Source organism: Vanellus vanellus, assembly GCF_965231255.1.
Source record: "Vanellus vanellus genome assembly, chromosome: 1".
In the NCBI taxonomy this organism is placed as follows: Eukaryota; Metazoa; Chordata; class Aves; order Charadriiformes; family Charadriidae; genus Vanellus; species Vanellus vanellus.
This window is the reverse complement of record NC_138905.1, coordinates 218,081,295-218,108,586: the sequence shown is the minus strand read 5'-3', so window position 1 is coordinate 218,108,586 and position 27,292 is coordinate 218,081,295. Positions and strand designations below refer to the sequence as shown.

At 42.1% G+C, this 27,292-nt stretch overlaps 1 protein-coding gene across 3 annotated transcripts in view; it reads right to left on the bottom strand.

Moving 5' to 3' along the window:
• Positions 1-27,292, bottom strand: part of TENM4 (teneurin transmembrane protein 4) — a gene marked incomplete at both ends in the record, with an annotated part of 373,229 nt that overhangs the window by 257,273 nt on the left and 88,664 nt on the right. For 2 of the 3 annotated variants that reach the window (XM_082491556.1, XM_082491557.1), the window contains one exon: positions 25,616-25,825. The exons of the other annotated variant lie outside the window; for it this stretch is intronic. In XM_082491556.1, coding sequence (XP_082347682.1) covers positions 25,616-25,825 — 210 coding nt within the window. The remainder of the gene's footprint in view (positions 1-25,615; positions 25,826-27,292) is intronic. 3 annotated transcript variants of the gene reach the window in all.

The window sequence follows — 27,292 nt, the reverse complement described above, 5'->3', positions numbered from 1 at the left end:
TGCTGCTATGGGAGCTGAAGGGACCGATTGTTCTATTTCATCTTTTGTTTTGTGAACGTCTATTCTCTGCTGTACCATTCCTACCTTACATACAATTAATACACAGTGGGGAAAACAACATTCTCGCTCAAACAAAAGCCTTTCCTATTCTTTCAGAAAGAAGTACATGTTAGAAACCCATCACCCAGTCCAGCTTTAACCAACATGGTGTCTGACTCTGCACACCCACTGGCACACCACTCTTGTTAGTGCGGTGGACGGCACCACCAGCGTTTTCTGCCATAGTTGTGGTCACACATGATTCAAGAGATATCACAGTCCAGGAACAATGCCTAATGGCCCGTGCACACACTGCACCTCTGTTTTCTAGGCCAGCAGATTCAAATGCATGGCTGCAGGTTTTTCCTAGACACCCAGCCTCAGTGCCCAGGAAAGGTTCAGTTCCAAGCACAGACATAACCAGACTGGAACCGCCGGAGAGTGCTGCACCAACATGCTGATGGCAGCTGTGGCTCTCTGAACACAAACAGCACTATTTAGGCACAGCCAGAACTAAGTTGGAGTCAAATGCTTAATTTCCTGGCTTAAACACTGTTACCATATCCCTGAATTTGTCAGAGACTGTGCAGTCGTTATTCAAAGTGTCGGTGGTTTCCATACACCTTCTGGGGCATATTCCACAACATTTTATTCTTGTTGAATAGAATTTACTTACTCATATACTCCCAAATGCTCTACTCAAATCAAATGTTAGAGGAGCTGGTCCTCAGTATGTAAATACAGAAGCCTTGGACTCCACTCTTCCCTGAACTTAGAACTAGGATTTGCTCTTGTTTTAGAAGCTTTTAGGGCTGCAAATAAATCTAGACCACCCCAACATGGCTCCCACTGCATAAGTCATTCATCTAGAATAAATTCAGCTGTCATTTAATGTTGGACAAGATCGGACAAAAAAGCAGCAATCAAGCTATTTCCATGCGAGGCAGGTAATTACAGAATCTGTTAAATTATAGTGATTAGACACTGCTAAGAAGAAGCTCCGAGAAATCTCAAGCAACTTTTGAAGGGGGAAAAAAGTTTAATTAAACAGCTGCAGGCCTCCTGCAATTGATTTGATTTTTCCTTCCCCTCCCCTTATAAAAAGCAAGCAGGTTAACAAGAGACAAAAGGCAGATAAGGGAGTGTAAGTGGATCAAGGGGAGCCTCGGGAAATCCTCAAACAATAGGTCTGAATGTGGCATTAAATGGTTCATTCCTGGTAAGCGATCAAATGGGAGAGGACTTTCTTTGTCATGGAAATTTGTCCTCTATCCTGTTGGACCTATGCTAATGATCTGAAACTGAGAGAAAAGGATGACTGTGTTATAATGGTTTATAATACACTACTTCATGTTGGACTATGAGGAACATTTGCATGAATACAGTCATGCAAGGAATCTGAACAGCAAAAGATTTTTGTTTGGCAGGAATTATTCTCATTGGTGTCAAAAGTTCACAACCCAGAAAACGCTGGCTGGCTATACATCACCTTAGAGCAAAATGTGCCATTTTTAGTCACAACACTGAGAAAACAAAGGCCCTTCATGGGATCCTGTTTTACTGAGAGGTCTCCATTTCCAAGTCTAATTAAAATTAGCCTGGCAATGGGAAAAATTATACTGCAATCATTGGGGGAATTGCAAACCTGTATTTAAACCATTTAAAACCTTTAGAGCCCTAATTCATATTTTACAAGGTAAGCTATGTCAACAGTGATATTCCTTCAAAGAAGGAAGGCCCACTTGCTCAGCATATCAACTAAGAGTTTCAGAGCGATCGGAGATCCTGTCTCCAAATTCATTTATAAATTCCCTTGCCACTATGAGTGATTTTAAGCTCTCACCATATTACTTCAAATGACTTCATATATTCATGAAAAATCTGTGGAGGGCTGAAATGCCTTTAAGAGCTCACTGATGCAATACCAAAAATACTTCAAACTTTCAAGTGAAGAAAAGGCAGTTTCATGTAGTTGCATGACCAGAACCTTGGATGGAATCAAAAATAGTAACACATTCAAACCCTTAAAAAGCCGGAAAGCATCATTAAAAGGTCATCCCTTTCTGCTTTGGCTTCCTAGACGCCAGTGGAAGAATAACAAATGGTTATGGTTTCGTTTTACAGTGTAGCAAGGAGGATTTGAGAATCCGCAGGGCCTCATCTGCTGTTTCTTAAGCAAACATCTAATGTAATTTTAAATTTCACTTCATCATTGTGATAGCTTCAAGCAAGCCTCTCCTGTGGGCTAACCTTGCCTCTCAATGGCACACAGTGAGTGTTACAGAACTGACAGAAACAGCTCCCTCTAAATTATCAGCAGCTCCCCTATGGCTGTGATTTGTGACACAAGGTACACTTGTAGGGACACAGCTCCTCATTCTTTTTCATTTGCTTTTAAGAGTCACTTTGTAGTTTGTGTGTACAAAGTGCTGAAGCTAGTTATTGTCACAGTGGTAAATTATCAGGTTTAATGGGGTGCAGGGCTGAGCTTACAAAGAAATTTAGGTGTGTGAAAGTGCAAGAGATAAATGATGAGGTTAATACTTCGAAAGCATTGGAGATGTATTTTCTAGAAAGCCTTAGGCCCAAGTTAGGCTTCATTTTCAAAAGTGATCCATGCGTTTCAGAGTCTAAGTGTTCCCAAAAGTTACCGTGACTTATGCTCATACATCACTTGGGCACTTCTGAAAAGCATACTTTTAGTAAAATGCACAAAAGTGCCTGTACCAGCGAGGCACCTCTCTTTAAGTGTCAGGAGAGTGAGGCTGCTTGCCTGCTAGGCACTTTTAACAAACCCCCTGGGAATCTTTCTGCATTTTTATGTGTGTAAATAAATCTCATCTAGTCCTCTGGTGTCCTTTAAAAGCAACAGCACGACTCATGCAAGGCCACTGTGTGAGTATTGATAAATCTCTGATAATCAAATCTCCCAGTGATTACTGATAGGGACTTGCTGCTAAGGCTGGAGCCACGCCAGCTCAAACGCAGCCTACCAGCCTCAACAGCCCGATTCGACCTACAAGCATTAAAGCACAGGACAAAGGCATCTAGAAGGTGATCTGCAAAGATGAGAAGAGCTCTGCTAGCAGAGACACATCTGGCCAGCCTGATGGCTCTCACCATTGCAATGACCATATGCCTCTTGATGTTCAATGGATGCACAGTAGGGCATAAGCACTAATTGTCACTCTTGGTGCCCTGGGAGGTCTTAAGATGTACTTCCCTGGGCACTGAGCTGGAGAAGTAAAGGCACCACGTGGACAGCATTTCTCTGGTACTGGCACCCCCACCATGAAAAAAAAACCCTGTGCCACTTGGTCTTCCTGAGATTTCCATTCCTTTACAGTCACAATAAACCGGACAGAAACCTTCTCCCTCCTTAACTCAGACTGTAACTGATGGCAGCTCTCTAAACACAGGACTTTTACCTCTACACTAAATCTTACTAAAAAGAAAGGAATAAAGTTCTGAACACTGAAAATGAAATGTTAAGATTCAACAACCCAGGAAAATTCTTTGGTTACCACTTGCCAACTGCATACCAGCAGGCCACGTCTGCTAGGTCTTCAGCAAATGAAGATTTACATTCTCCGCATAGTCTAGAGAGGACCAAGTAGATAACGGGGAGGGAGGGAACCCCACTTATGCCCCATCAGTTCTCCCTTAAAAGAAAAAGTACCCAGCTAAGGCCTAGTTGGCCCCTGACTCTTTTTTCTGGGTTATCTGACAGCCAAATATGTGGCTTCAAGAAGCAAATGTGGAGGTCGAGAAAACTGCCCTGAGATGAGTTGCAGTCTAAAATGATGTTTGCTCAAAACTGACAAATGAAGTCCCAGCCTCCTCTGTTTCCCTGGTACTCACTTAAACAAACAGATAACATAAGGGAATGTGCTGGGCAAAGCCAGAGTTGGCTGTGCCCAGGAAGTGCCAATTCAGTCATCAGAGGTTCCCCTTTGCTTAGAGAGACATATCACAGAATCACAGAATTTTCAGAGTTGGAAGGGACCTCTAGAGATCATCTAGTCCAACTCCCCTGCCAAAGCAGGATTGCCCGGAGCACATTACTCAGGACTGCATCCAGGCAGGTCTTGAAAATCTCCAGGGAAGGGGACTCCACACCCTCCCTGGGCAGCCTGTTCCAGTGCTCCGTCACCCTCACCGTAAAGAAGTTTTTCCGTGTATTTGAACGGAACTTCCTGTGTTCTAACTTGTGCCCGTTACCCCTCGTCCTGTTACTTGGAACCATTGAAAAGAGCCTGGCTCCATCCTCCTTCAACCCACCCTTTAGATACTTGTATGCCATAATAAGGTCTCCCCTCAGCCTTCTCTTCTCCAGGCTAAAGAGTCCCAGCTCTCTCAGCCTTTCCTCATAAGGCAGATGCTCCAAGCCCTTCATCATCTTAGTTGCCCTTCGCTGGACTCGCTCCAGCAGTTCCCTGTCCCTCTTGAACTGGAGAGCCCAAAACTGGACACAGTATTCCAGTTGTGGCCTCACCAGTGCAGAGTAGAGGGGGAGAATGACCTCCCTCGACCTACTGGCCACACTCTTCCCTATGCAGCCCAGGATGCCATTGGCCTTTTTGGCAACAAGGGCACATTCCTGGGCCATGGATAATTTACTGTCTACCACGACCCCCAGATCCTTCTCCTCTGAGCTGCTTCCCAGCAGGTCCGCCCCTAACCTGTACTGGTGCCTAGCATTCTTCCTCCCCAGGTGCAGGACCTTGCACTTGCTTTTGTTGAACCTCATTAGGTTCTTCTCTGCCCAGCTCTCCAGTCTGTCCAGGTCACGCTGGATGGCAGCACGGCCCTCTGGGGTGTCAGCCACCCCACCCAGTTTGGTATCTTCAGCGAACTTGCTGAGGATACACTCTGTCCCCTCATCCAGGTCAATGGACGGAGTAAAACATGGTATGGAGTAAAACAGAGAGCATTACAGAGGCAGAAAGATTATTATTGAAAATAATCATCGTGTTTTTTTATGGAATAGCTGGTGCTGGCTCCAGTTCTGGGGGTGGAGGGGGAGGATCTCTAAATTAAATTCACATGATCCACTCTTGTTCATTCACTTGCTTATATAAGCTACCCACTGGCAGAAAGCAGGGCATGTGTAAACTAAAAGGAGAAAATCATTCCATCTTAGTACAAGTAAGTTTTGCTGATGAAGATTTTTTGTGGTAAAGATAAATAAATAATAAAGTAGATAACACGATGGGGCAGGACTTCAATTAAACCCTTGTGGAATTTCATCTCTGGTTCCATCAGTTTCCAGTGCTTTAACAACATAGCTGGGGCATATTGTCCTGCACAAAGGAGAATGAAGACAGAATGCAATGAGTAACTTCTGAATTACATGTCTATCAGATGCACTGTTCTCCCCAGCAGCAAAATGTCCATTGACTTTTACAAGGTATGGCTGGACAGAGACAAAATTATAGCAATAACTCTGCCTTTACTCACCGAGGGAAATATCTTCCTTCTCTGATTACCCAAACTTTGGGCCTTGTCCATTCTTAATGAAGACAATAGGAATTCTACTTTTGATGTAAACTTGAGTAAAACAGACCCTCCAGAACAGCAAGCACTGGATAAATTTTCATGTAGTTATATACAGATCTCATACAACAGCAGGTCTCATGGGTGGAAGTCCTGGGTTGAGTTCAGCCTTGGGAGTACTATGCAAATCCTCACAATTTCCTAGCAACAAGGTTCAAACCCCTCATGCCTCAAAAGCTATGAAATAAAGCAAAAAAAAAAATAAAATAAATCACAAAACAGGAGCTAAGTCTAAATGCTGAATGCTATTTTCCATATAATGTTGGTATGCTATAGGTTACCTCTTTAACTGTGAGAGGAAGCATTTGGGGCATAGCACATATAAAAACACAAATACCCCAAACACAGGCAGTGCGATGATAAGTGGGAGTCTATTATGGAGAATTTGCGATTCACTAACTCAGGCTCCATATGACCGCTGCAGGATATGCACTACAATTTGATCTCAGTGTTTGTCACTTGTCAAAAAATTGAGAACAAAGAGCCAATTAGCTGTGGTTTGTTTTCTTTTATTTTGCTGGAAATAAAAGCTGAGCTATGATACAAAAAGAATTCCTGGTGTGTGTATGAGGCAGGGAGAGGGAAAAAACAATAAACAAACATTTTTACAAAAACTCAAATCATTGGACTTGCAAAACAGGGACAGCTGGGATGCATAATCAAGAGCATTAGAAAGATTTTATTTTATACAACAGAAACTTTCCTATTCTGGCATTTGCTCTCTCAATATACAGTACAGCCACTAACTTCTACTAAAAATCTGCAAGGATTTTAAAGGCAGCCTAGCCAGAGTAAGTGAGAAAGGTTTTTTGAGGCTATGTGAAAGGCAATGATGGGAATATAGTGGCCAGGTGCTTTTCAGCCATTAAGATAACACTGCTTTGCATTTGGTTAGAGACGATGATGTTATACTGTTTTGTGACAATTTAATTAACTGCTCTTCCCCACCCTGTTCTGCAGCAGGTAGAGGCACTGGAGACACATCACCAGCATTTGAGTGCCTCTGCAGTGAAACTCATTGCAACTGCCTCAGACCATGAAACAGCACTGCACAGATTCGTCGGTCTTAAGATAAAAAAGCACCACCTGATTTTCTAGTCTTATCTCCTGGGTAACCCAGTCCACTATGTTTCACTCTACTGAACAGTAAACCAAAAGGTTTGAATACAAATTGGGGGAAAAAAAAGGGGGTGGAGAGTGGGGGGTGGGAGACTACTTCAACCAGTTGCAAAGACACAGAAAATCTGGAGGGGTGGAATAGAATTACTGAAATTAGAATGTAACTAGGACAGAGGAGTCGATACCCATGTATTACAAAGATGACAAGAGATCTTTAAAGAACCACAAAGAAGTGGTCAAGATTTTGGTTTTGTGTCTCAGTTAAAGGAAACACCTGATACTGTCCCCGAGTATTGGCTCAGAACACGCTGGTAATGAAAACTGATCATTCAGGAAGTACCAGCAACAATTCACACAAGATCGGCAAGCATTCCTACGAGGTTTCCCATTCAAAGATGGATCCAGTCCAACATCTGATAGCATCAAAGAAGATAATACATGACTAGTTTATTAGGACAACCTGATGTAACTCAAAAAATATATAACCAGTGCTGCTTATGGTGAAGGAGGTAGCATGCAATTTGCTGAAGACTCTACACACAGAAAACGAATTAGCAAATTAATTTACATCCCAATCTGGAATCTAGCAATAATAAGAAATATACTTCAGTATTAATATCTTGTTTTATTTTGTGGAAGGAATTGGCCGGTTACAATATAACTCTTCTTATTCCTACTGATAGTGATGGGACTATTCTTTGAATGACAAGTGCAGTGAGTCTTTTCATTCTTTTTTTAGGCTCTATATTGAATGAGGAAAACCTGCTGCTTTTCCGACTATCAACAACTCTGTCATTCAGTGTACTGTTCATGAACTAGTGAAGAATATTATGTCTAAATAATAAAATAATGCAAACCAAGAGAGGGATTCTGTACAAACACACATTAAAGTTCTTTACCTAGAGTCATGCTTAGGTTACTCCCAAGGGAGGCTGAAGGGAACAGCCTGTGTGCATAGGGGAAAACACACTTCATGGTTAAGGACAACTGCCTTTCACACCACTGCCTTTTAAGCAGCAATGGGAATCAAGCAATGCTGATTTCTAAGAAAAAAAAATCCAAATTTGCTTTCGAGCACAAACAGAGATAATTAAAGTACTTGCTCTAACAGGAAGCTGCATTAGAAAACAACTTTGCACTTTTGAGGACGCACACTGTGTTTCTTGTTATGCCAATTTATTTTAATTAATTGGAAAAACATTTGTTTGGGGTATTAGCAATGCTAGAGCTTAGCCTGTCATTTTGTCTCTCCTCTAAATGCCCAGAATGGCAATTCTAAAGCAGAGCACATCTGGTACAAGGAGGAATCTCTCCTTCTGGCACATCGCTAAAATGGAGCAGTATAAATTCGATAGGCCACATCTTTGTCCTTCCGCTCACCTGGAGTAGAGCTGAGCTGTGCTTCATAATGTGATGGAGTTCAACGCTGCACAGAAATATGATTTAACCCTTAATGGAGTGTGAAGTGGGGCTCATGGCATTGCAGGAGCAAGTTTATGCTTTCCAGGGAGGAAGACCATGCAGCTGACAAAACACACCACCTCTCGACAGGCAACCTGGGACTTAGATGTTTTTTCTCAAATTTTTCCCTCTGAGGGTGCTGAGACACTTCAACAGGTTGCCCTGAGAAGTTGTGGAAGCTCTATCCCTGGAGGTGTTCAAGGCCAGGTTGGACGGGGCTTTGAGCAACCAGGGCTGGTGGGAGGTGTCCCTGCCCAGGGCAGGGGGGTTGGAACTTGATGATCTTCAAGGTCCCTTCCAACCTAAACCATTCCATGATTCTATGATTTAACCTTGGAATGTCACATGTGGCGATAGTTGGTCCAAAGTCCCACAGGGAGACAGAAGGAAGGTTAACAGTATGGGGAGGCTGGAAAAACCAAGCAAGTTTAGACTGCACCCAGGTGATAGTCCTGGAATACAGAGGGAAGATAAAGATATTTAAAGGTATTTAAAGACAAAAAGGAATGAGAGCATGACTATTCTCCTTTCCTGCTTCCCTACTCCCTCTCCCATTTCTGAAATAACCACTAAATTTTATAATATCTGCATAAGCAGCTGCTCCTCTCCAACAGTATCTGAAAAATGGAAATGAAAAATAACATCTTCCATGTTCCTCTTTGCATGCTTCATTCAAATAATGAGACTAACTGACCTGCCCTCACCAGCTGTTGTCCCTTGTCTATCCAATCCAAAAGAGTTGGGTAAATCTCCAGAAGAGGTGGGCCCCCAAAAAACACGTGATTGAGATGAATACTTAAAAATTTCTATTTCTCAAGTTTAAAAATGTAATTAAATTTGCTAATATTTTTATATTTTTCATTATTAAAGCTATTATTAAAATGTATTTTAATAATCTATTTGGATTTTGTTTATTCCTCTTCAGTTTGAATGTCTGTAGCTGAGTCCTATGTTTAAACCTGTTTTCCACAATAAGGAGCACTAGAAACTTTATTTTTCATCTTTCAGTCGGACTGAAGTCACTGTGTAATTGTAAAGTTCCAGGGGCTGGCATACCAAAATAAGCACCAAACATCTCTAGAGATAGCAAAATCAAATGCAGGATTTGCCCTGAGACATGCAGAAAAAAATGCTACTAATATCAACAGTAATATCGCCTAACTGGAACTGTTTGTCTTACCAGAAACATTAACAAGCTGGAGGAAAAAAGCAGTTTTGACAGTTGCATAGCAACCAGAAAAAGGCAAGGTGGACATTCCCTGAGGATGAGTGTGGCACAAACAGGGGGCAGACGGTAACTTGGCTCCAGCTGAGGTTGTTGGGTGGTGCCAACCTGACCTTAGACCAGCTACAACCCAGCAGGCAGCAATTCCCTGCCAGCTCTCTGCCAGCACCTCTTGCATGCGATCGGGCCAGCTATTAACATCCAAATGGTATGAAAGCTCTCAGAATAAATAAGCAAGAAGACCAAGTCAAACAGTATGTGTGAAATGGCAGCATCAAGCAAGAAGTTCTCCAGCCGAGGCAGTTTCGGCACTCGAACAGTTCTGTGGTACAGCATGCAAGGAGCTGCTGGACACTATGGGCTGAAAGCAAGAAGTGATCCACCCCAACCTCACAATGTGACAGCCCACAAAATCAGCAAAAGGAAAACAAGCCTTTCTGTGTGTCACTTAAAAAAAGACTCGAAAATACCTGAGCTTGCATATTTTGCTCACCTTAAACTCCTGCTAAAGTCATTGAGACCCAGGCCTAAGCCCCATTCAAGTGCTGATTTACTCAGTGAAGTATTCTCCTGTAACACATTAAAACCTACAACTTGTAACGTCCACAACTATCACATGCTGCTCTGACATTGTCTACACTGCCTAGTGGGTTTGGTACATTATATACATTATAAGGGTAATTTATCACACAAAAGAATTTGCCGTATTTTAGCAGAAGAAGGAAAAAAATCTGTATGTTAAAACTAATGAAGAGCAAGCTTTTCTTTTTAATTACAAACCAGTGAAGACCAAGCAACTGGAGAAGTGTAACCAAGGAGAAAAATTTGCCCCTAACCTTCCATCCTCTTTCACAATAATCTTTTTTTTTCTCCCTCTCTTCGATTTTTAACCTTCTCTGTTACCACCAGCACTAAAAGCTGCTTTTTTTTTTCCCCCCCTTTTGCTGGAAGAACAAACAAACAGTTGCCATTTCAGTCAAAGCAGTGTTATTCTTTGGCTGGCTGGCACTGGTTTCAGCTCACAGGGCGGTCAGTTCCTTTGGCTCCCATCCAGCGAGCTGAATAAACTGTTCTGGCAGTAAGTGCAACTCTGTTTGGGCTCAGAAATCAGTGCTTCAGACCTGTTTCCAACCTGAGCACTTCCAATTTACAGCACTCCAACGCCACAGGAAGTACAGCAGGCCAATCTGAAACTCAAATATATTTGAAACAAAGCTTTCTTCAATACTCTTAGGTCTTTTTCTACCCTCTTCTTCCTCCTCTCTTTAACGTTTGCAGGTTGGAATTTAATGCTTTTTTTTCCTGCCAGAAGTTTGGCTTTTGCAATAAGTACTTCATCCAGGTGAGCCATTTCCTCCAAAATGCACAGCAGTGGCAGAAATCACAGACAGATCCTTATAATTTTTCCCTTTTTCTCACTTCCCACCTCTTATATAGAGCACCCAGAAAGTCAAGAGGAATTTTCCTGAAAATACAAAACTCATGTTTTTATAGACATGCATTCACCCAGTGCAAGAGTTTGGACTCTTACAGTGCAAAATGGAGAACACCCAGAAACTTGTAATACAAGAGAAACTACAGTTCAGTAAGTGCAAAGGCTAGCTGGACAGATTAAAACTGCCGGACTAGGCACTTAAGACTCCCCTTATACTCCACTCTCTGGCAGAATAACACGAACAGCAGAATTCCACTTTACTGGGATAAGGGATGGGGCAAGGAGCTGCTTGTGAAAAGAGCAGCATATGTGAATGCAAAGTTTGAGGAATTGCATTGAACGCCGTGTTTCGGTGCTCAGGTTATTATTCTCTTTTTCCTCCCCTCATTTTTCATGCCATTAAAATTCCACCTCAGACACCAGACTCAAAATGAACAAACAAACACGCATTGTTTGGTATCAAAATCCACTGGCGCTCACGCGGCTGCTGCTGAAGCTGCAGTGACACTTGAGCTGGGCCAGCAGAAACCACTCAGGCAGTTCAGAGACGGAATGCCAGAGTGACAGATTAAGTACAAAACTAATCCACACGTTGTGTTTCTACTGCACAGGTGCGTTCAGGGATTATCTTTCTGCCACGCAAGTCACTTATGCCAATCTCTAAAGAACCTTTCTCTTTCCTTCAGTTCCTCAGTCTATCTCAAATAAACTTTCCATGGCTACTGTGCTGAAAAACTTCAAGGAAATAAATTCTGTAAAACTTCAAACGTCATCGTTACCTCTTGTACACAATAACTTATCAATCATTGCAGCATGCAAACATCCTACTCTCTTAGAGCAGATGAAAGTTATCCACATTCTTTGAAGGGACCTTAAATATTACCCCCTCCCAGTGCCCTTCAAAGAACAATTTGGAAAAAAAAAAAAAGAAAGCTTAAAGACCACCTCTAAATCCTGCACATAAATATTACGCTAAGCCAAGATGGAGAAAAATAGTAAAAGAGATGCAAGAGCCCTGAGACGTGTTTGAAGTTGTCAGATAAAAGTTAGCACATACAAACTCCCATTTAGAAGCAGAAGTAATTTGAAGAGGTTCTACTTAATGGACGGCACAGCAAATATGGGTTCTGGTTTCCAACAAAAAGTGACATGCAGTAAAATATTTAGGCAATCTTTTGAGGACTACATAGCATTTCATAAATTAAGGAGCTTTAGTCAGCTTTCCACATGACAGCAACCTACCCGCAGTTCAGTCAGAGTAGAACTACTTGTGATTTATCCCAAGATGGATTGAAAGAACTTCTGGCATAGACTGACACTGATATAAACTGCTCAAGAGTTTTTATGGAGAAGAAATGGAAGACAAAGCAAACTGTTTTAAACAGAAACTACCACAACATTCAGCTCAAGCCCAAATTTCTCGTTCAGAAATTCATGTGACTAAAAACTAAGACATAATTTTGAAATAGGCAGTTAAGGTGCCTTTGCAAATTTCTCAACTATGTTTGAAAATCATTTATTTCTCATTCTCAAAAAGGATATTTCATGCAGATCTCTGGATGTAGTACTTGGTTGTCTGTCCATATTTGTGTATTTTATATGAATTCCATGCATGAACATTGTGGTTTTCTGTAAACTGGGGAAAACTCCTGATCATACTAAGCCATTTTCAGCAGGTGAAAGCAGGTCTAGGAAGTGGCTCGCAGACTGTAAGAAATCAATTGAACCAAAGCGCTCAATTGTGTTAAGTGTCTCTGTGTAGCTTTTGGGAGAGAACATAGTGTAGTGGTTGTTACAGAAACGGGAGAATAAGGGGAGATGAATCCCGCCATGATGGTATCACAGAATGCCTGGGTGACCTCGGGCTAGTCACTTGTGACCTCTGTAAAATGGAGACAATCACACTTATCTGATTCACGGAGGTACCAGGAGACCTACTGTTTCCTAATTACTTGGAGATATACACAGGAAAGGCACAATATAACTACTTCTGCTATTAAAAACAGTTACATGGGTTAGGTTTCTGGAAATATCTACTGGTGACACAATAGATTTTACCCATCTGTGTAAAAGCGTCAAGCACTGCTATTATTTTGACCTCATTGATAAAGAAAGGATGGGTGGTCTGGTAGACTGAAGCACATTTTGGCTGGAAGCTATTACCCTTTGAGACGACCTCTTGTTTCAAGTTTCATTGGTGTATCAGAAAAGTTACAGGCAGCAACAGTAAGAATTCTTGTAACTCATTCTAAAAAAAAACAGTAAAATCTGCTTTGGCTCGTCTGACTTGCTACGCCTCTGTATTAACCCTAATGATATTTTTCCTAATCAAGCATATGTTGATGGCAGGAAGCAATGTCACTCCTTTCTGTTTTCACCTGACCTTTCTTTCTTTGTGTATTCATTGCATATGTGAAGCTATACCAACCTCAGTTGTCCCACACTGTTAGTGAGGTATAGAAAAACTGACTGCAACACAAAGAAGGGCAGCAAAAGTGATGGTCATTTAAGAGGAAGAATGAATTTAAAAACAAGATGCCTGAACCAGCGACTATATGGCTTGAGGTAAAACAGAGATCCTCGTGATAAGTTCCATGTAGCCATTCAGTTTTAGGGAGAGAAGTTGTTGAAGGTGCTTTGGGCATGAGTTATGTAAACTGAGTAGGCAAGGAAAAGAGCTGATTTACATTAAAACATAGCACAAGCAACCATCAAGTGGCAGTAGTTTTACTCTTGAAACGAAACTCCAGAGAATTTTTAACAAAATCTCCACATTTGGCCAGGCAGGGGTAAGGCAAGGAAGGGGTCAGCGTGCAAGCATTAGTTTTAACCTGGAGTAATCCATGCTGATTTTCATTTCACCTCAAAAATTTTATACAAGAAATACCTATACAGAATCCAAACATTGGCACCTCTGTCTAAAGTGCTCATTTACTACAAAGTATCTTTGTTTTACCAGCTCAGTGTGTTTGCCAGGATGAACCACTCTGTCATTTATATCAGTAATGCAACCCCCGCCCACATGCGCTTCAACACCAGACTTGACTAATGCATGAATCTTTATGCCGTGCTCCTTATGAAATGCTGTGTCCTATCACGTTGCCACGATACTGCCACTAGATTTATAGCTATAACTAAATCATCTGATCATACCACTTCTGTGCTGTGCTTCTTCCATTACCACCTAATGTATCAAAAGCATCGATTTTACACTTGTGAGCTTTCCTACTGAAGCACTCTGAGGTCTTGCAGCACTTTATTATATCCCAAGCCCACTCCCATAGCTGTCATGCTAATGAGGCATGTGTCGCTACTTTAATTTTTCTGAAGCGGGTCACAAAGCTCAATTCTCCCCCCATGTGGGAGAACCAGGAGTCCAATTCCTGAGCTGTCATGGGTGGCTGATTTTGAATAGTGCATATGATGACACAGACTCTCATATTACTGGCCTCGCCACCATGACACCCCTTCCTCCCAAATGCTGAAAAGAAATATGGCCACTTACGGTTTCAGAATGCTTTTCCCTATTTGCAGCATGTTGTACTTATCGAACGCCTATTATCCTGAGGTGTCCAAAATGCTGAAATTATAACCTGCTTGACCTCAATAATTCTGAGGCAGATTTTTGTCTCCACAATACAGGTCTTATTTGGACAGAAAGGAAATGAAACACAGTGAGATTAAGAGACTAAATTGGCGGGACAGCTAGAAATGCCCTGAAAACCTACAGAAATTTAAAATAATGGAAAAAGGACCAGACCACCGAGAAATGTGCAATATGTTTTAAGACAACAGTTAAAAATTGCTGGTAATTTACTGCCCTGTCAAGGCATCTTGAATTATGACAGATAAGAAAGACAAGAAGTGACAATAGTAATGTTTAGGCTACTCTGAAAAGGCATCCCGTTTAAACATCCTTCCTATATTTTGTGGGGTTAATTTCTGAGTAATGCTGGTGTCCTAAGAAGTGAAAAGTTGGGAATAATTAGGAGGCGATTAATGAGGGCCAGTCCAGCCTTCTCATTTTGACCACTCTTACCAGACTACTTGCTGTTTGAGACAGTTGATGAGTAAAGGGGGCAGATCTGGGCTTCAGTACTTCAAGTAACATGGAGTCATTGGTCTTTGGCCCCATCATCGTTGCCTTTAGTGAATGGTTGTACATTTCCGTGCTACTTTGACATGTCAACATCAGCTGACCTCTTGTAAGCAGAAATGTGACGGACTATATGTCTGAATTTTATCAGCTTCTGTCATACAATCTTAGGATTTGAACCATTTTGACTTTTTGCTACATGTTATCTGCTTTATATGGAAAAGGCTTTAATTAAGTAGGCTTCCATTAATAGGCCTAATTATTACACAGAAAGAGAAAAAAGATCTATTAAATCTTCCCTGTTAAAACTCAGGGCAGACTTTGAAGAAAGACATCTTGCGAAATGGGTGCCTAAACTTTGCGGCATCACCATCCCTTACCTACAGAGATGTGAGCACGTGTTAAAAGCCAGCAGTAAAGCCCTGCAATGCTGTGGATGTATCAGCAGAATGGAGTGGGAGCACAACAGTATTTTTCATTTTCACTCAAGAATCTCAAAATCTCCAAAGCCTGCAAGAATCAAACAACAATTATCATCCCCCATCTAATTCATGGCAGAGTCAGGCAGCCGCATTTATGTCACTTGGCCAAGGTCACAAACTGTCACCAGTCACCAGTCTTCTGACTCCTGTTTCCAAGCATTACTTATTACCAAATACTGACCTTGTGGTCATAGATTTCGAGCTAATGCCAATCACGCATTTAAAACACTAGGGCTATTCCATCTGTATTTGGGGGTTTTGTCTCAATTCACATGGTGAGAATTAAAAACAAACAAAACTTTTAACCCTTCACATCCTGGTATTTTCCAAACTGCCAGAAAAATTAATTCTTAGTGGGATGCGTATACTAGAGCTTGTAGTCCTCAAAGGCTTAACCCAATTGACTCTTAGGAACTGTGACAGTCTTTCATATAAATCCCTCCAAGATCAAAGGCTTCTTCTGTGCCATAACTGTCTATCACATCAGCTTTAACTACCAAGCATGGGCACTAAGGGCTTGGTCCTGCTGTTAGACACGCGGTTAAGGATTGCCCTCTCTTGAACAAAACAACCCTACTGCTTTGCACCCAGGTACACAGGGGAAGTAACTTCAAAGGATACACCGTGGTTCACACACACACAGCAAGAAGCTGTACTATCCCCTCATGTCATGTTCCAAATATAATTTTTCAGAAAACTTGCGCTGTATCCACGGAAGACACTTTGTTCTCTGAGTTACCGCCTCAATCATTTTAACCCAATCTTTTCCCTTCTACTCAGAACCTCAAAGCTTCCACCCAAAATACCTAAATCTATCACTGCTCTAGTTGAAGAATTTGTTGGGGGTCACATGATGGTTTGAAAGCTGTGGTTGAGATTAATAGTGTGTTACAATAAACACAGTGAATAATGCAAAGCACGGAAACCATGGAGGAGGAAGTGGGGGGAGACATCTTCTGAGGCTATGCAGTTATTGGATGTTTAGTTTGAACACACAGGTCAGAGTGAGACTTCTGGCATCTTCCCCCTTACAAATTAATCACTGCTTCACAGTGGCCAGCAAATTTCAGCTTATAAATAAAGTTCAAAGCCCCCAGGTCCTCATTCTAAAATGGAGACATGTGGCTTGAAAACAGCTAATGGAACAAGCCTTCCCAAAGTTTGAGATCATTCCCAACTGAGAGATCCATTTCACAGTAATAACACAATGCAGCCACGAGTACATGAACATCAGACTTCCTTTCTGTATTTTATAATACTTTGCACTTCCACACTGGCTTTTATCTGGTGAATGGAAAAAGTTCTGATGAACATCAGCTATGACTTTTCAAAGTGTAGAAGACACATAACCCTGCAGAAACTTAGAGCACACACTACCTGCTACAACATCCTCATGGCACACGTCCTATGATGCCATACAAGCATCAGGTGAGAGATGATACCTACCCCAAAATAACAAGTTCTATGCTGTGCACCCACAAATCCGAAAAGATTTGGAAAAAAAAAAGATTAGCTTACTCTCTGAAGGCTGATGTCTGCAAGCATGGAACCATGGGTCCCTTTTTGGCCCCTTTGTGTCCCTACTTGTTTGCTGTAGTGTACACCACGGCTAGCTCCAGTAATATCATACAGATGAGGAAACAGTTTGGAAGGATACTGAAGCCAAGGGCTTGCTATATCTTCCATTTACAATGGAGAAAACCAAGGTTAAGGTTTGTAGCTGAGAAGCCTGTGGCAGAAACCAGAAGGCTGAATTCCTAGTACTCTCTCCAATCTCTGGACAACTCTGCCTTCAATGTTTTGTTCCTCTAAAGCTGCCCAGGAGCATTTTTTTCCACACAGAATCTGTTCCTTTGGGGGCTTTGTTTCGTGTTAGTCACAAATCTCTCAGTATAACCTGAGGTAGACCAAAACACTGGCAGTCCTGCAGTGAAAAAGCATCTAATGGGCCATAAATTAATGTTTCATTTCCTTTAATAGTGTAATGATTAATTCCTTCTTCAGAGCAAGATTTTGTTGCACATTTGATAGTTACACTATAAAGAAAGAAACAGTTTTTTTTAACATAGAAAAGGATCAAAGCCAGAATGCTGCTATTTTTGTTTGTGCTTTTGTAGCTTGACTCTTCAAACAGATTTTTCTCCCCAATTTTGTAAAGAAAAAGGTAAAAAACATCCATCTCAGATGAGACCTTGCACAGCTTGTCAAGTTTCAACCCACAGTGAATTTTTACTGCAGATATAAACCTCTGAAAGTAGGGGTTTCTAATGGAAATGCTGACATAACCTTAACTATACCAATGCTGCTGTAATGCTCAGGTTACCAGGAATATTTCTGCTGCCAATTCAGTTTAACAAGTCTGAATGCATATAATTTGTTCCAGTTGTCTTTCCTCAGAGTGGGGCTCCTTTGTGCACACTTTCCAATGTGGCTTGCATTAAAAGAAAGAAAAAAAAACCCTACTCCTATGTAAATTCATATACACACTGATACGGTTTTATCACAGCTAAAAAGCTATAAATCTGCTTTAACTGATTCAGTGTGTTCCCTACTGGCCTGGAAAGGTGACTCATTTCATTGCTGCCCTTCACTGAATGTGACAATCATAACTTTGCTTTGTTCTCTTTGGGATATTTATTCTTTGAAAAAAAAAAACCAACCAACCAAAACCCCACAACCCTGGCTTGTGTGTATTCATATTATCCACTCCTGACCAAACCTCCCCCTGTTTGAGCCAAAAGGATTTTAGCTGGGTCAGGATTTGACCCTCGTTATGCTAGGAATCTAATCCAAATGCCTCCCACCGATATTAGCGATAAGAATCTAGTCCTATGGCAAATGATTTGCTTCTCACCTTTGGCTCATCCTGAAGCCAAACAACTGCCAGGTTAAACAAATACTCTCAGGATGCAAAGTGAATTCATGGGGCAAGAGCTGAAGTGACAGCAAGGTAAGTGGGTACTTCCAGAGCTTCATGTACTCTGAAAGATCTGCAGCTTGCACACTGAAATCTTTCTGATCTTTCCTCCTGGTAGGAAGAGTGAAACCAGAGGAACAAAAACTCAACAGGACGGCTCCACCGCTCAGTGAATAGGAGCAGGAATAATTCATGATCTGATCTTCCTCACATCTGCCAGTTTACAACTTTTTACTTGATCTTCCAGGGTCTAAGAGGCAATGGCTGATGCTTGGGAATTTAAAACCTGAACCTTGTTGTCATCTTTACAACAGAGATGAATTTGGAGGAATGATTTGAGGACAAATTTTCAAATATGCCAGCCATTTTTTGGATGGTTTCAGTGATTTCAAGTAGATAACTGTGCAAATCAAGCCAAAATGACCATATTCAGGCTCCTAACTTCTCAGTCTCTTATGAACCCATAGTAGCCACAGCTCTTTCCACAATGAGTGGAAAAAGGGGAATCTCCTCAGCATGATTCAGACCCTGATAGCCTGAAATGCCGCTAACTAAATTGAAAGCTTATGATTAGTATGTCTCTTATTTAGTATTCTGTCTAAAATTAAAAGGAAGACATTTAGATCACGGTGTCTCAGGCTAAACTCTAAATATGTTCTCAAATTAGAGGATAAATTCAGTGGAAAATCGTGGAAAACTGGTTTTTGAAAGACTTTTTTGCAAGCACCCCTCCTCCCACCTTTTTTTTTTTTTTCAGTTGACACTGTTCTAAAAAAATGTTCTTTTATTACAGGATATTTTAAAACTACTGCTAATCTAAGCACCTTTTTAAACCTTTCCTCTCCTTCTGATGTTTATTCCTGAACTTCTGAAATGTTGGGGGGGAGGGTGGTAGCATTAAAAAAGTTTTAATAGGGAATACAATAATCCAAAGCATATTTTTAATTTTTTAAAAGACATTTGGAAAATGATTGGCTATACCTTCCTATTTCTCAGTTTCCCTTCTGCAATTCTGAATTACCTTTATGAGTAACTGACTGCTAATGGACTCTGTGAATCTCTGATAAAGGATGCAGAGATTAATTGGTATTCTTACTTAACACACTTACTCAAGTAGTAAAGAAAGAAGCAACAGAAAGCACTGTGCAAGGACAAAACACAGCAAGAGAACAGACCCTCCATCCACAAGCCTTTTTGGAAAGGAAAAAAAAATCCTTACATAAAAGAAAATTGAATTTAATTGGGATTTATTATTAATTATTAGATGAGCAAAATATCAATTATTCAGATTATATTATCAAAGGTTCTTTTGCTCTCCTCAGTCAGATCCCTGAAAATTCTCCACTTCTAAGAAGCCTTACATGATACCATTCTTTCTTTGAAATGCTTTAATATTCTGTGTCTTTTGGGCTCCCTGCTGCAGTTTGATTTCTCTGTGACTGTCTCTTCCATCCCAGTGCTGTAAACACCTAACCCTGTGCTTGAGCAGGACTCCTACAGGACAACTCGTGTCTGAAGTTGGACCTGAAGATCAGAGGAGTGACGCCTGATGCAAAGCAGGCTGATGCGAAGTTCAGCCTTTTGGTTAGTCACACTGGGCTGTGGAGTAAGTCTGAAAACAGCAGTGTCTGTGTAGCAGACTATGCAGCACCAAACACATCAAGGATACTAAAGAAATAAACACTAAGCACATACATAGACAGATGAAAAACTTTCAGTAGAAAGTGCCCTGTGTTTCTGGAAGATAACTTACTTTTAGATACTGAAGGAATCCAGCCATAGCAGCTGTAGTGGGAGATGATCTGGTTGGTTACTCACTGTCAATTACCAGCAATCCACAATTTATATCAAATTAAACTATTTGACAGAACACAAATAAGACTCTAGTAGTCCTTGTCAGCCTTTTTGTGAATGATTTATCTTCATAAATCTGGGCCAAACCATTTAATAAAAAGGTGGAAAGATCTTTCTGAAGAATAGGAAAGGGAAATTAGAAGTGGTAATTGTCTTCAACAGCTCAAGGCTGATCATTAAAGATAAAAAAAAATCCTAAACAGAAAATAGGACACAATTTTTAGGTTACAAATCAGGAGGCCTAGACAGGTCCAGTTCAGTTAGAAATGAGAAAATCTTGGGAAAACCTACTGCTTCAAATTGTCCAGCACCCTAAACAAAGTGGCAAAGGCAGTACACAAATCTGCATTAAATCCCTGACCACTGATTTTCTTGGCCAAGTGGCTCATTCATTCAAATCTTACTAAGGAGAAGCAGCACGTTGTGGTTTTTTTTGACTTCTGGGATCAAACTGGTCCTGACTTGGCCTATTTTCCACTGAAATCAAGGATCCTACGTAAGTCACACTCATCTCCGAGGATCTGAGCCTGGAATATTTATGTACGTACTCAACATGGGTTTCCCTCCTCCCATCCACTGACAACGCAATCTATGCCTGAGGTGAGGGCTGCATTGTCCATGCTTCACACAACACTGAACACTCCTCTTGGAATTCAAAGTCTAATAACACATTGCCTACCTCCCGTCTCTCTCTCTCCAGCAGCAATGTCACTTTGGGTGACTGGCAGTGTGACCCTCCTCCACTGCTGCTTTTTTTATGAATAAATGCCCTTAGTGGTAGTAAAGGAACAGAATTGGTTCAATCAGTGGGAAGCAACAGAAGTTTTTGGAATAGGGATGTATTTGTGGGAGAAGACAAAGAAATTGGGATACACATATTCAGAAGTGGATGATAAAACTCCAAACTGTATTAGTTCCTTCCTACAGAGACTTCAGTAGATGTTACCTCCGGTGTCACTGAAGTAAAGTAATTTCTAGGACCTGAGAGTCAGTTTTAGATATTCTTACAACTTTCTGGTATCTCCTTACTTCTGCTAGAATTAAATAAAATCCCTGCCCTGGTCTCTGAAATTGTGTTTGAGAATATTAAAATGCCCAAAATGAGAGGCGATTTTGAATTTTGTGTCTCTCATCTGCAGAGGTTGTTTCAAATGTCTACATCCAGCCTTCTGGTCAGCCTCATAAGAGCAACTCAGAGAAACACACCAGACCCCACAAAATGACAAAAGCACACTTCACGTTGAACGCTTGCTCACTGATGAAAGAGCTGGAAGAAGTCACGCACTTTGGCTTTGACTATGAGGCAACACAGTCAGTGTTCTCCAAGGAATTTAGATGTCAGCTTTCCACAGATTTTTCAAAATCTGTTCTTTGTCACTCTGCACGTCAGCTCCTTGGGGGATAACAGCCATTTCCCTACCTCACAGCTGTGCTAAGCAGAGATGTACCTGCTAACGTTCCCAGTGCCACAGCTGCAGATGCTGAGGGAAGTGGACAGCAATGGTCAGGCTGACGTGCTCTTCCTAAACACCATTCCCTAAAGGCACTTGATTTTTTTTTTTTTTTTTTATTTTTCATGTTATTTACTGGTTAAATGGAAGAGGGATGCTGCCTCTGAGCCAATCACCAACCTCTCCATCCCTCTCCTTGGCTGGTGCTCGACCCCACCAGTCAGCATCCTTCCTACAACCCCACTGGCTCGTGCTTCTCCTCCCATACCACTGTCACAGACTACTTGGACCAACGTTCTGATCCAATACAGTGTTGGTTAGTTTATTAAAACAATCAGATTAACGATTGGATGCCTTCAGACAGTTGTGGTTTCTCATCACTCAGATTCAGATATTCCTACACACTGCCATATATACATATACCCACTGATAAGAAACCCGAAGAACTAATTAATGTTTTTGAATGTCCACCAAGATACTCCAAGGCAGCCTAATTTTCAAATAATGCTGAAACTCTCCAACAAGGAAATGTTAAGGTTTCTGAAAGGAAACATCTGAGATGTTTGAGAGAGTCAGGGTTGTTTAGCCTAGAGAAGAGAAGGCTCTGTGTAGCCTTGCAATACTTTAAGCGGGCTTATAAGGAAGATGGAGAGAGACTTTTTACCAGGACCTGTAGTGACAGCACAAGGGGTAACATTTCTAAACTAAAAGAGGATAGATTTAGATTTGGTTTAAGGAAGAAATTATTTACTGTGAGAGTGGCGAGACACTAGCCCAGGTTGCCCAGAGAAGCTGTGGCTGCCCTGTCCCTGGAGGTGCTCAAGGCCAGGTTGGATGGGGCTTGGAGCAACCCGGGCTGGTGGGAGGCATCCCTGCCTACGGCAGGGGGGTTGGAATAGATGATCTTTAAAGGTCCCTTCCAACCCAGACCATTCCGTGATTTTATGAAATGGAGACATTCACATCCTCGTGATTTTGGGTAATTTTAGGTAAAGTAAAAAGTCTTCTGGATTTAACATATATTAAAAAAAAGGCGAAAAAGTCCAAGTCTGAAGAGTCTTTTCTTCCTTAAAATGAAGGACCTGCTGATAGTAGAGGTACAATAAAAATTGGTTTTTTTTAATGTTCTAAATTACTTTTACCTTATAAGTAAAAAAGGCAAACAATTGCTTCTAATACATACAATACAAAATTAAAAGCCCTAAAAGACGCCTGCATATTTATACACTTATTAGTTTGTTCCAGACTTCACTTGAAAGTTCAGTTGGACATTTTCCTGGAAGTGTAGAAATAATATTATGGGCATTATTACCTTTCTGGAATGAAAGGAACTTAGATAAAGAATAGCCTACTGTATCTTCAAAAAGTAGCATGTTTCTTAAGTTCCATGTGCATTATATTTGCAATTTACATGGGGATTTGTAACAGCAGTGCTGCTCCCTGGGTGTTACTTACTTTGGATGGACTTCTCTAAGGCTGAGTTTACACAGCTGTGGAAAGAAAACCTAGCCACAATCAATTAAAAAGTGCAACACAAATCCTTTGGACAGCATTCTCAGGCTGTCCTGCTGTTGAGACAGCTACTATTCTCTGAGAATGAGTGCTCTAACTGTATTAAACTTAGTCCTAACCAAAATAAGCTTTTACTAATTTTCACCATTTAAGGAACATAAAGACCTGCCTTTGTCATTTAAAGTTTAAGCTGACTAAGCCTCATAGAAACAGAACATTAAGGAACTAAAGCAATTAAATCTATTTACAGAGGTCAGAAGAGTCTCTGGGTTTTAGACATGATGGGCTTGTATGGTCTGTGCTTCTTATTCGTGTGAACACTCAGATTATGGGTTGGTAGGTGGCATAATAAGTCACCTTTGTTTTCCTCCTGATAGCAGAGTGACACTGATCTGATCCTAACAGGTCACCAGTGTGCTGGCATTACCTGCACTTCTGATTATTGAACAACTAGAATAAGCACGCAAATGAGACCCCAGATGCCCTGTCTTTGTGTGGGACATATTTATTACCAACCTGCTGAATCCTACACACAAAGAAGGCCTCAGGGAATGTAGTATGTCTACAAGCCGATGCAAAAAGCACTGAGGAAAAAAAGAGGATAAATAACCAGGCAGCTGAAAAGCCTGAAGTCTAACTAACTCACCAGAACATCAATAATACAATAATGTCGTCAACCCACTGTGGACTCTGAACAATGCTTTTTCTGTTGTTCAGCTAATTAGTAAAAGAAGAGATTAAGGTCTTTAATCTCACTTGCTTTCCCTTTCTTCCCTCTTTTTACCTGCAGGGTATGCATGTATGTGTGCATATATATTCTCTAAATGAACAAAGAGAAAGTAAATACATTATGATGCTGAAAACCTGAGGTGGAGTGCAAGTTTGCCTTTATTTCCAACAAGAGGGTCATCTACATGATTTCAGATTTCAATGTACTGCGACTGCAAGGACTCAGATGTGTGTATGTGTGTTACAGGGTGGGAGGGGAGGGGGGAGGCAGAACAGAGGATATGAATTTTAAGCAGTTTCCTGAATGAATACAACACTGTATTTCCCCCTACTCTCTTTAGGATGACAATTCAGAGGAGATAACCTTCTCCTTTGAAAAACCCTGAAGGGAAAGTTTGTTTTTACCATAACAAATGCAACAAAAGAAAAGAGGAGGGAAGCTGGGAAAGGGATGGTGGTGGAGGGGGGGACAAATTAAATGTCAAACTTTCTCTCCTTACTTGGAGATAACAGCATACTAGGAAACCTTCTTAGAACCTTAACATAAATGGAGTTAAGCTGTTGCCAGCTGCAGTAAACCTCTCTCTCACCTTTTTCTCTCTTTCAAGATATCTTTGAATGCCTTCTCCTTCATCATAAATCAGACCTGTGAGCGATTATCACTCAAGCCGGATGGCAGCGGCCTGAGTGGCCACTGCTATTCCACTGCTGTAATCTGCACTTCGTCAGGTTACACTACCCTTGATGAAACTTCACATTTCTTTGCCAATGAGCGTTACCTCTCTGTTTACGACTCATTGTCTTTGCAGCAGAGAGCTGTGAACCTCATTCCTCTTCTTGAAATTTGTTTAAGCAGCATAGTCCAGAGCACCCTCACCTCCCGATTGGGAAGTCTCAGAGCATCCCAGAAGCACGGGGTTGTGCCCCTCACCTCCCGATTGGGAAGTCTCAGAGCATCCCAGAAGCACGGGGTTGTGCTTGGGCCTTAAATACTTACCCCTGAGGGCATCCCTCAGCAACTCTGAGGCAGATGCGGACGCAGACACCCTTCCTTTGGCCTCTGAGGCTGAGCACATGGCGCTGATGCCACTGTCACAACTCACAAGGAAACTCTTGGGTTTCAGCACTCCCTTTTCCATCCACACTCCCCTTGGGTGACAGGTTCCTGACAGCGGCGGGAGCCTCCGGGCTGCTCTCAGCTGCGTAGGGCCCACGGTGGCAGGAGCCCACCTGGTCGCCCTCCCCTCAGCCCTGTGCCCCGCCAGCACCTCACAGAGAAGGGGGGTTCTTGGGTGAGCTTTTCACCCAGGAGGGAAAAAATAAAAGCCCCAAACAAACCCCAAATCCTTCCCCACCCCACCCCCCCCAAAAAAAAGGGAGGGGGCTCCCACCTTCAACCCAGGTGAAGTTTCTGAGCTCTGCCCCGGCGCTCGTCCCTCACCACAGCCACCCAGCCATGCGCAGGACCCTTTCCCGTGCTGCACTTTTCAACTTTTATGAGGTGTTTTTCAACCTTTAGGGGGTGATTACCCCCCACCCCTCCCAGCTTTCACCCCCCTCCCCACTTTTTTAATTTTTATTTTTTAAACAAACAAACAAAAAAATAAAATAAATCCCCCAAACCAACCCAAAGGGCACATCCCCACCACCTCCCCCTTCCCCGGGGCCAACCTCCATCCCCGCTGTCCGACGAGCAAGAAAAGTAGTTAGAGAAAGAGAGAGAGAGGAGAGTCACTCACCGTTGGCGGCGACACAGAGGTTTCCAGAGCCACTTTTAACTAAGAATGAATTAGGGACAAACTCTTCCTCAGAGTCAGAGCCGGCGGCCGGCTGGGCCGCGCCGTTGCCCAGCAACCGCCCCGGGCCCTCATTGGCCGGCGGCGAAGGGGGAGGGGAGGGGGACTGCTCGGGGGGGGTGGAGGAGGCGGACGAACAAGGCAGGGGAGGACCTGCGGGCCACAAACACACACGCACGGACACAGAGAGAGAAGGGGGGGGGGGGGGGGTAAAAAAAAAAAAAAAAAAAAACAGAAACAAACACAAAAAGAAATAAAATAAACAAAAAGTGACATAAACACAGACAGAGAGACGAAAAAGTTGAGCCGGGGCACAAGGGGAGGCCGCCCCCCCGTCCCCTGTCCCCCCATCCCTTCGCCTGAGGGGCGGCCGACTGCACGTATCTGCCCGCCGGCTGCTCTGAGGGCACTGCCGCTGGTCCTCGGGCGGTTACTGCCCTTCAAAACTCCTATCCATCGGGTTTTGGTGTTTTTTTTAAAGATTTCGGCATGGTAGGAAGCCCTGATACGCTTCGCGCCACAGCCGCGGGCACTCGCTGTCAACGACAGCCGAGCGTCGGGGCCGGGCTGCGTTGTATTGAAGGGAAAGTTTTGCCCGGCGGCGTGTTGTGAGGTAAATTATTTCAGATTTCGTGTGGAAAGGGTAAAGGCCTTTTGGGGATTGGGTTTAACCGTTCCCTTGCGGAGTTTATAAGGCGAACAGCCTGAACCCTGCCTGACGAGGGCTGAAGGGAGAGCCAGGTATGGGTTATGTGGCATCGAAGCCTGTCAGAGAACCCACACACTGATACAGGCCAGAAGCAAAGATCAGTGCAGTATTATTTAATTGATTAAATCATGAGAAATGCAGCAGATGAGTTTCTTAGATAATGCTTTACATAAAGCTGCACCTGGTCAAGGAGGAGCTTCTACTGACTGCAGGGAAATCGGATCAGGTACATGGAGGTTAAGTAGATCCAATTCGAAAAGTGTACAGTAAATAATTAATGGTTACCAGGGTCTTATTCCAATCAGATTTTTAAACAAAACTAGGAAATCAGAAAACCCGAAACTGATGAAAAAACTATCAGGCAAATGTGGAGGTCAGATATGTGCAGTACATCAATAAAAACAGGGGGAATACGAACACAGACATATACTAGATTAAAATACAGGACAATGCATTTAAACATGAGCCTTTCCCCTTGATACATTTCATCGAAAGTCATAATGATTAATCTCCCACATTTTCCCAAATACTGAAATGTTAGCATGCAAAATCCATCAAAGAATAACAGCACAAGAAAACTGGCAAACTTAAAAAGCAATCTGTTTCTAAAAAACTCCACATTTTAAACATAACATAGCACACAACATAGCTGTACAATTTTTCTCACTAAACACAACATGAACGCTTTAGAAAAAGACACAAACCCAAAACAGTTAACGCGGGTTTAACATTTAAATCCCTCAAAGCTGGTCCTGCTAAGTTTCATTCCACCTCGGTCATCACTTTTCCTCACCGTAAGCCCTTGGATGTCACCTCCCTGGCATATGCAGATCTTATAAATTGCTGATTATAATCAGAGCAGAATTTGTGGCGTTGGAGGCAAAGCCTGGGAAGCAGGGAGAATACAGGAC